Source organism: Haplochromis burtoni, unplaced genomic scaffold (assembly GCF_018398535.1).
Source record: "Haplochromis burtoni strain Fernald_Lab_line unplaced genomic scaffold, NCSU_Asbu1 Contig_738, whole genome shotgun sequence".
NCBI classification, from domain to species: domain Eukaryota; kingdom Metazoa; phylum Chordata; class Actinopteri; order Cichliformes; family Cichlidae; genus Haplochromis; species Haplochromis burtoni.
In genome coordinates this window covers 176,330-186,338 of record NW_024583099.1, presented here as the reverse complement: position 1 = coordinate 186,338, position 10,009 = coordinate 176,330, and the positions used below count along the sequence as shown (strand labels likewise).

Below are 10,009 nucleotides of genomic sequence, written 5' to 3'. Positions count from 1 at the left end.
AGCATTTCTCTCTCTTGCTGTCCTTCTTGTGCACTCACAGACATGCAGGCTGACTTTGCAGCACTTTTTTATGGATAATTATTTTGATGAATTTATAAGGCTATTGGCTGAGCCACACGCTATGAGCTGAAATGAAGTTTCCCTCCCATCTTCACCTGACCTTTAGTCATATCTTTCACCACCTTCTTTTTCTCTGTCTTTCTTGACTTTGTGCTTTTATGATTCTCTACTCTCTCTACTCTTTGTGGCGGAGGCGTGGCCCCGGGCGCGGCTGCAGGGGAGGAGTGGAGCGGAAGGCTCAACAGGGCGGCGCTGCGAGGCCGGTAAGAACAGCTGATGTTGTTTATGGACTGATGATGGTCTCCCTCCGCTGTGTTTATAGTGAGACGAGGAGGAGCGGCCAGAGAGAGATCAGCTGGGCTCGTGAGCTGTCAGACTGTGAGACTGAGTCAGCTGTCATAACAACAAGACTGAATAAATGTGGAAGTTGGCAGTACATACCTGTGTGTGCGTGTGTTTGTGCCTGGCGTATTCCACAAGTGGTGCCGAAACCCAGGATAGTGCCGGTGGGGGAATGTCCGACCCACAGGCCGCGCCACCCGCCCAGCCTCTGCAATTCTTGGCGCAGATGCTGGCGGAGATGGCGACGATGAGCCGGGACCAGGCGGCCGACCAGCGCGCCCACCTGGCCGCGCTGCGGGAGCAGACGGACCGGCAGACGCAGGTTCTGGAGCGGCTGGTCGGGGCCGCTGCCACGCCGAAGCCCTCGCCACTGTCGGTGGCGGTGCCCCGGATGGGGGACGGGGACGACCCACAGGTTTTCTTGGAGACCTTCCGTGCCACGGCGGAGGCTTGCCAATGGCCGCGGGAGGAGTGGGCTCCGCGGCTGCTTCCCCTGCTGTCCGGGGAGGCACAAACAGCGGCCCTGAGTCTGCCTCCGGCGTCGAGGAGCAGCTTCGCGGACGTGAGCCGGGCGGTGGTGGACAGGCTGGGGCTCACCGCCGAAGACCACCGCCGGCGGTTCCGGGCCTGTCGGCTGGCTACAACGGACCGACCATTCGCCTGGGCCCGGCAGCTGCGCGACGCGGCGGTACGCTGGCTGCAACCGGGGACATCGGAGGGGGAGACGAAGCTGGTGGACAAGGTGGTGCTGGAGCAGTTCACGGAGGGATTGCCAGCGGAGACGGCGAGATGGGTCCGGTGCCACCGGCCCGCAAGCTTGGAGGTAGCGGTGACGCTGGCGGAGGACCACCTTGCCGCTGGAGCAGGGGAACCCGGGGACGCCGGGCGGAGGCCGAACAAACAGGCCCCAGTGCCGGCCCCGAGGCGCCGTGTGCCGACACCAGGGCAGGCAGAACGGCTGCCGGCGCTGAGCCCCACTAACCCTTTCGCGGCGTTGGTGCCGTCCAGGGGAACCGAGCCAAGTGGAGCCGCCCCCGAGCCACGGAGAGCAGCACAGACGCCGGGGCCGGAGTGTTGGAAGTGCGGGCAGCCGGGGCACCTGAGGAGGGATTGTCCGCTTATGGAAGTGGGGCAGGTGTTTCGTGTTGCTGGCGCCCCAGCACCCTCCCCCGGTCCAGGAGGGACATACAGTATTCCGGTAAGGACTCGAGGGGGTATACGCCAGGCGTTGGTGGACACGGGCTGCACGCAGACCCTCGTACACCAAAGCGTGGTTCGCCCCGGGGCATTGCTGGAGGCAGAATGGGTGGAGGTGAGGTGTGTGCATGGTGACATTCACAGGTATCCCATAGTGCCGCTGTTATTAAAGTATAAGGGCAAAACGCATAGAGTAACGGCGGCGGTTAGCCCGCGCCTGTCGCACCCCCTGATTCTGGGTACCAATTGGCCGGGGTTTCATCAGCTACTGGGGCAGTACGCGGGGGTGCGATCACGACCGGAAGCGGGGTGTAGCGTGTGCGCGGCGTTCAGCGGTGACGCGGGGTCGTCCGACACTGACTCCGGGGGGGAGGAGCCGGCGGGTCCCTCACGGGACGTCCCGCCGGCCCCGGAAGTGTCCCCCATGGGTGATTTCCCACTGGAGCAGTCTCGTGACGGCACCCTACGCTCAGCCTTTGACCAAGTGATGGCTATTGATGGTCACGTGGTGCGCCCTGAGGCCGCGCAGACCTACCCGCGTTTCGTCTTATTAAACGACCGATTATATCGAGTGAGTCGTGACACTCAGACAGAGGAAACACACACCCAGTTGTTGGTGCCGCAGGGCCGCCGGGAAACGCTTTTCCAGGCGGCCCACTATAACCCCATGGCAGGGCATATGGGCTATGAGAAAACTCTGGAGCGAATAACGGCCCGATTTTATTGGCCGGGCATCCGAGCGGATGTGCGCCGCTGGTGCGCGTCCTGCCCGGACTGCCAACTTGTTAACCAGCCGGCCATACCGAAGGCGCCGCTGCGCCCTCTCCCCCTCATTGAGGTCCCGTTTGAGCGCATCGGCATGGACCTCATCGGGCCGTTTCACCGGAGTGCACGCGGCTACCGCTTTGTGTTAGTCCTGGTGGATTACGCAACGCGGTACCCGGAAGCAGTTCCGCTGCGCACCATCTCTGCAAAGAGTGTGGCGCAGGCACTGTTTCAGGTCATCTCCCGAGTCGGAATCCCGAAAGAGATACTGACTGACCAGGGCACGTCGTTTATGTCTCGTACACTGCGGGAACTGTACGAATTACTGGGCATTAAATCTATTCGGACCAGTGTCTACCACCCTCAGACTGACGGGCTGGTGGAGCGGCTGAATAAGACTTTAAAGTCCATGATTCGGAAGTTCATTAACGAGGATGAACGCAATTGGGATCACTGGCTAGACCCTCTGTTATTCGCAGTGCGGGAGGTGCCCCAGGCCTCCACGGGATTTTCTCCCTTTGAACTGCTGTTCGGCAGGAGGCCACGTGGGGTGCTCGACCTGATTAAAGAAAGCTGGGAGGACGGTCCGAGCCCCGCCAAAAATGAGATCCAGTACGTGTTGGACCTGAGAGCAAAACTCCACACTTTGGGGAGGTTGTCACGGGAGAATTTGCTCCAGGCTCAGCAGCGTCAGCAACGCCTGTATGACAGAGGGGCTAGGCTCAGGCAATTTTCACCGGGAGATAAAGTGCTTGTGTTACTCCCTACTTCCAGCTCGAAGTTGCTCGCCAAGTGGCAAGGACCCTTTGTGGTCACACGGCGAGTCGGGGACGTGGACTATGAGGTCGCTCGGTCGGACAGGGGAGGAGCCACGCAGATTTATCACCTCAATCTCCTCAAACTGTGGCGAGAGGTTGAAACCGCTTCTCTGGTGAGCTTGGTGAAGGAGAGAGATGAGTTGGGGCCTGAGGTGCCAAATTCTATCATTCCCACCTCCCTCCCTTGTGATGACCATCTCACACAGGCCCAGAGAGCGGATGTTGTCGCGTTGCAACAGCGTTTTGCGGACGTGTTCTCCCCCCTGCCCGGCCGGACGTCCCTCATCGAGCACCATTTCGTGACGCAGCCCGGCGTGACGGTGCGTTCACGGCCCTACAGGCTCCCGGAGCATAAGCGAAAAATCGTGCAGAGGGAATTGGCGGAAATGCTGAGGATGGGAGTAATAGAAGAGTCGCACAGCGCCTGGTGTAGCCCCATCGTTCTGGTGGCGAAGAAGGATGGGTCTATACGGTTCTGTGTCGACTATCGCAGGGTGAACGAAGTGTCACGCTTTGATGCCTACCCCATGCCTCGGGTCGACGAGCTCCTGGACCGGTTAGGCACGGCCCGCTTTTTCACGACACTGGACTTAACCAAGGGCTATTGGCAGATTCCCTTGTCTGCCGAGGCCAGGGAGAAAACGGCCTTCTCCACTCCGTACGGTTTGTACCAGTTCGTGACGCTTCCGTTTGGCCTGTTCGGGGCCCCGGCCATCTTCCTCATGGCATCCTTCATGCGGTGGAGCCACTGCAGCGGGGCGTGGTCCGAACAGAGGGTGAATGAGCGTCCCAGGAGGTAATAGCGCAGGGAGCCGACCGCCCACCGGATGGCCAGGCACTCCTTCTCCACGGTGCTGTACCGGCGCTCGCGCTCTGCCAGCTTCCGGCTGATGTATAGGACAGGGCGGTCGGCCCCCCTCACCTGCTGGGACAAAACGGCTCCCAGCCCTCTGTCCGAGGCGTCAGTCTGCAGAACAAAAGGGAGGGAAAAGTTAGGAGTGTGAAGCAGCGGCTCCCCACAGAGAGCCTTTTTCACCTGCACAAACGCCGCCTGGCACGGCCCCGTCCACTGGACCAGATCCGGGGCACCCTTTCGAGTGAGATCGGTCAGGGGGCTGGTTAGCTGCGCAAACCCCGGCACAAAGCGACGATAGTAACCCGCCAACCCCAAGAACCGTCTCACCTCCTTTTTCGTCCTGGGGCGCGCAGGGCAGGATGCGATAGCCGCCGTCTTCTCCACCTGTGGACGCACCTGCCCGCCCCCCAGGTGGTACCCCAGATACTGCACCTCCCTCCGTCCAACCGCGCACTTCTTCGGATTGGCCGTGAGCCCCGCCCCCCTCAGGGACTCCAGGACCGCGGCCACCCGCAGCACATGCTCCGCCCAGGTGTCGCTGTGGATGATCACGTCATCCAGGTAGGCGGCAGCATACGCTGCGTGCGGACGCAGTCCCGGTCGGAGGGGGTACCACCTGGGGGGCGGGCAGGTGCGTCCACAGGTGGAGAAGACGGCGGCTATCGCATCCTGCCCGCGCCCCAGGACGAAAAAGGAGGTGAGACGGTTCTTGGGGTTGGCGGGTTACTATCGTCGCTTTGTGCCGGGGTTTGCGCAGCTAACCAGCCCCCTGACCGATCTCACTCGAAAGGGTGCCCCGGATCTGGTCCAGTGGACGGGGCCGTGCCAGGCGGCGTTTGTGCAGGTGAAAAAGGCTCTCTGTGGGGAGCCGCTGCTTCACACTCCTAACTTTTCCCTCCCTTTTGTTCTGCAGACTGACGCCTCGGACAGAGGGCTGGGAGCCGTTTTGTCCCAGCAGGTGAGGGGGGCCGACCGCCCTGTCCTATACATCAGCCGGAAGCTGGCAGAGCGCGAGCGCCGGTACAGCACCGTGGAGAAGGAGTGCCTGGCCATCCGGTGGGCGGTCGGCTCCCTGCGCTATTACCTCCTGGGACGCTCATTCACCCTCTGTTCGGACCACGCCCCGCTGCAGTGGCTCCACCGCATGAAGGATGCCAACGCCCGGATCACCCGGTGGTATCTGGCGTTGCAGCCCTTTAAGTTCAAGGTGATCCATAGGCCGGGGGCGCAGATGGCAGTGGCCGATTTCCTCTCTCGCTCGCGGGGGGGGGGAGTTGGCTCGGCCGGACGGCTCCCCGGCCTCGAACGGGCGGTGGGGGTGTGTGGCGGAGGCGTGGCCCCGGGCGCAGCTGCAGGGGAGGAGTGGAGCGGAAGGCTCAACAGGGCGGCGCTGCGAGGCCGGTAAGAACAGCTGATGTTGTTTATGGACTGATGATGGTCTCCCTCCGCTGTGTTTATAGTGAGACGAGGAGGAGCGGCCAGAGAGAGATCAGCTGGGCTCGTGAGCTGTCAGACTGTGAGACTGAGTCAGCTGTCATAACAACGCCTGGCGTATTCCACACTCTTCTTTACATTTTTCCATCAGCCTTTCTCAATTTCAGTTTTCTCCCTCACAGTTCCTTTTCTCCTTTTCCTTTAGTTATAATACTGTGTTTGTATCCATTCAAACACAGTATTAAGGACTTTTTTAAATTAACACTTGGAAATGCATGTAAAGCCTGAGGTAAAGAAAAAAAAGTCTAAAAAAATCTGTAGCAAAGGAACACAGCAGTGAAAGGAGGGAAAATATAAATTTTTAATGAATATTAGGAGCAATTACAGCCCTCTCTGATGAGTTCTTCCTCACAGCACAGCATTAGCTCCCACCTCCTGTTTCAAGCTCTGAACTTTCGGTTTCTCTTCCTTTGAAACTTCAATGTTCCACATACACCCCCCCCCAACCACAAACTTAACTATCAGACCAACAATCCCCATCCGACGGCAGAAAGTCATGTTGGACTGGGAATAACACACAAACAAACCAATAAACAATCAAACAAACTGCTGCTTTATTCTCAGCTTTGTATTAACAGAAGAGTAAAACATTCCACACAGAGAAGTTCATATAGAAAATCCTGCTTCATTAAGATGCTTGTCTTCATTTCTGATCTTTTCTATGACTAACAGTAATTTTGTAGAGCTAGACAAGCTTGATCTGTTACAGTACAACTCTCCCAACTGTGACATATAAAACTGCATTTGCACCAACACGACAACCACAGAAACACCTCTTTATCTCATTTGGAATAGAGTGGTATCTCCCAGATTTGCTCTGTTTCAATGAAAAGGGAGCGCTACTCTAGAGTAAGTTCTTCTCCCCACTGAAGCATCCATCAGTACTTGGGGAAAAAAGAAAAAAAAATCAATGAAAATACAAATGATAAATGGCCTGTATTTATATAGCGCTTTACTAGTCCCTAAGGACCCCAAAGCGCTTTACATATCCATTCACACACACATTCACACACTGGTGATGGCAGCTACATTGTAGCCACAGTCACCCTGGGGCTACAAAAAAAAAAAAGAAAGTTGGAGTAAAGATCAGAGTCCCCAGACTTTTCAGCTACCAGTTGAAGTGCATCTCATGAAAAGCTCTTTACCAGTTGCTTTAAGGCAACTGTTGTTTGGGTTTGGCACTAGATAAATAAAGTTTGGCAGTAGCTGGACACTCACTTCTCTCTGGTTCATTATGGCTCTTTCCTTTTGGCTCTCGGAGGTGGCGGACACACTTCTTCTCCTCTCCCTTGTCTTTCCTGCTTAGTTCTTGTGTCTTTGTCTAGTCTCGTGTCTTTTTTGCATTACTTTCCCTGAACAGTCTCTCACACTCTGTCTCTAAAACCTAAAGAGAATTATGGATTTGATCAATTGGTCTCTGAATGCTATTGACACCCTTTTCTCAACGAGAAGTCTGGGCTCGGGAGAGCCTGAGTGCCCTGGAGGGACTTTCCCTCCCGGATACAGAAATGGAGGGTCGTGTGCCTGGCGGGACTGTCGATCGAGGATGCTGAAGATATCTATTCGGAACCATGCTAACAGGGTTTTTGCTGATCGGAGCTGGCTTGGCCCTGGCTTATCAGAGAATTAAGAGAGCGGAACCGACTTTAAAAATTACTACTTCGCAGCTAATATGCAATACATAGCTTATTGGCTAGATGATACAGTTATAATGGGAAGTTGGTTGGACATGGAGCGAGAGGACTGTATGCCTTATTCTCTCGGTGAAATTGCATTGTCTCCTGTTCGTTTTAAAAGGACGTACTACAACTGTAATCCAGTTATTCACAATACAATTCAAATCTGGAGACAGATCGTGAAAGACTATAGACTCAGAGCCTTCTCGCTTTTGACACCTATTACAGCTAATCCTGCATTCAAACCCTGAGTTTTAGATGGGACATTTGATCACTGGAAGGAAATGGGGTTGCGAAATGTGGGACTCCTGTATTTTCAGGGCTCTTTTGCTTCATTTCAACAGCTTAAGGAGTACAATTTATTAGCCTGTGATCTTTTTAGATACCTTCAAATAAGGAGCTATGTAAGGTCCTAACTACAACAATTTGAGTTTGCAACTCCAGGTAAGCTTGACCAATGCCTGGCGGATTGTATAACAGAAAAGCATGCGGTTGCTTTTATATATGAGATATTACAGCCACTCCGGCAGAAGGATACAGGTAAAATAAAATCAGCTTGGGAAAAGGAATTAGGGTCAGAAATTCATAATGATATCTGGACTAAAGGGCTCCGTTATGTTAATTCCTGCTCTATCAACGCCCGACATAGGTTCATTCAGTTTAAAATTTTGTACAGATTGCACTACTCGAAGACGAGATTACATCGGGTATTTCCTGAATCGTCACCCATCTGTGATAAATGTCAATGTGCAGAAGCTGATCTGCTTCACAGTTTTGTAATGTGTACCAAATTACAAAGTTTTTGGGCTTCAGTTTTTTCTTTTTTTTTCCCAAAATTTTTGATGTGCAGTTAGACCCTGACCCTATTTTGATTCTTATTGGACTATCAGGACAATCTAAAAAACTTAAGAGCACACAGATTCCCCTCCTGGCCTATGGCCTGATGTGTGCAAAGAGACTGATTCTCCTCCTATGGAAGGGAAAAGAAGTGCCCTCCTTGAAAGCCTGGATTTCAGTACTGACAGATACTCTTCATCTGGAAGAGTACACTACATTTTAAATGACAAACTGGAGGACTTTGATCAGATTTGGAGGCCGCTCATTGAGCACCCAGAAACTATGAACAAATGAGAGCTATTATGTGGACTTCACCATTGCTTAAAATAAGCTGATAGCACTCTGGGATAAGGGAAGGGTGTAGGGAGGAGGGGTTTTTTTTGTTTGTTTGTTTTGTTGTTGTTTTTTTGACCGCCCTTTTTGGTACGTTTTGTTTTTTCTTGTTTTTGTTGTTTGGGTTTGTTTTTGTTTTTTGTTGTTGTTCGATTTGTTTTTCCCCTTTTCTTGATGCCAAAACTGTAAAAAGGAAGCAATGTCAGTCTATGGGACAATTTGTGATTGTTATTTGTGCTTCACAATAAAAATATTTGAAGAGAAGAAAGCGGAACCGGCTGTTCAAACCCCCCCAAGGCTGCCCGCTGGGATTGAAACGATGGGACGAGGCGCGACTTCTCAGAACGGGCTCATTGAGAGCAGCATGGTTAAGATCTTGGAGACGCTTACAGCTGCCGTGAATACTCAGAATAACACCTCTGAGCGTATATTGGGTTACATCAAGGAGAGGCCTGCTCAGAATAACACCTTTGAGCGAAATTGGATTACATCGTGGAACAGCTCACTGCAGTCGTGAGTTCTCAGAATCGGCTCTCTGAGCAAAAGAATGACAACACCACGGACGCAAGTTTGATACCATCATGGGAAGCTCGCGTTCTCCAACGGGAGATTGAGAGACCAGTGTCGAAGTGTTAAAGAACAGCTTTGAAATTCTCATGAGTTGTTGCAAAAGAAAATTACCATCATCAATCGGATACCCCTTTGGCGCCAGCTGCGGGCTCAAGGCTGGAGCTGAACAACAACACCCTGATAACGACTGTGTTTAGTCTGTTCCTTCCCATTCCATGCAAGGCCACCTGGGTTGGCTGGAAGACTGTTTACTTAGCCTGGCAGGGCGAAGGACACTGTCTCAGCTGAACTATGGACACACACACACATACAATATATACTGATAAGCACTCACTGACGCATCACCCTCCCTACCCCGGATCCAACGCCACCTCCAACGCTTACCTCCCCTCTGATGTGGACATCGGGTCAGCTGGAGGCGCAGTCGAAAGATTGCAGCGGTCCCAGATCAGATGTACACACTGGAACTCTTTCCCATGTTGCTGTCTGTGTTTATTGTGCTGTGGTGTGTTGATATCTGTGCATTCCTGTATTATCCTTTGTGTTACACATTTCGATGTTTTTCTCGCTACCTAGCCTGACCTGTCTCCCCAATGTGATGTTTGTGTATTGTATGTACGGTCGGCAAGGTCTGTCATCTCGGTTGTGGGCAAAAGACCTGCAACTGACAAATAAAGGCTATCTCATTCTCATCATCTCATTAGTCTTTAGGATTCTAGTCTTCTGACTTTTTATCCTGGTTTCTTTCAGTACCTAGAGTATCTGAAAAGTGTTTGCTCCTTCCTGATTTTTTTTTTTTGGGGGGGGGGGGGGCGGCGGTTCGTATTTTTTTTTAGCTTTATTGACAGATACAGTGAAGAAATAACAGGAAAGCAAATAGAGAGAGAGAGAGGGGGGAAGACATCCAGCAAAGGACCACATGTCAGACTCGAGCCCTGACTGGCCAATTTCAGCCATGCGGCATGTGGTTGCCTGCTCAATGCACTGAGCTAAACCAGGACCTGATTCCCTGTTTTTTATATGCTTGTCACACTTTAATGTTTCAGTTCATCAAACAAATT

The 10,009-nt window shown here is 53.2% G+C and overlaps 1 protein-coding gene across 1 annotated transcript; it reads left to right on the top strand.

The window, feature by feature from the left end:
- Positions 1-255: 255 nt before the first annotated feature.
- On the top strand, positions 256-3,889 carry LOC121812694 (the record flags this gene model as incomplete). The annotated part of the gene is made up of 1 exon (XM_042215501.1): positions 256-3,889. A coding segment is annotated over exon 1 (3,411 nt), but the record flags the coding sequence as incomplete, so codon positions are not given.
- Positions 3,890-10,009: the final 6,120 nt, after the last annotated feature.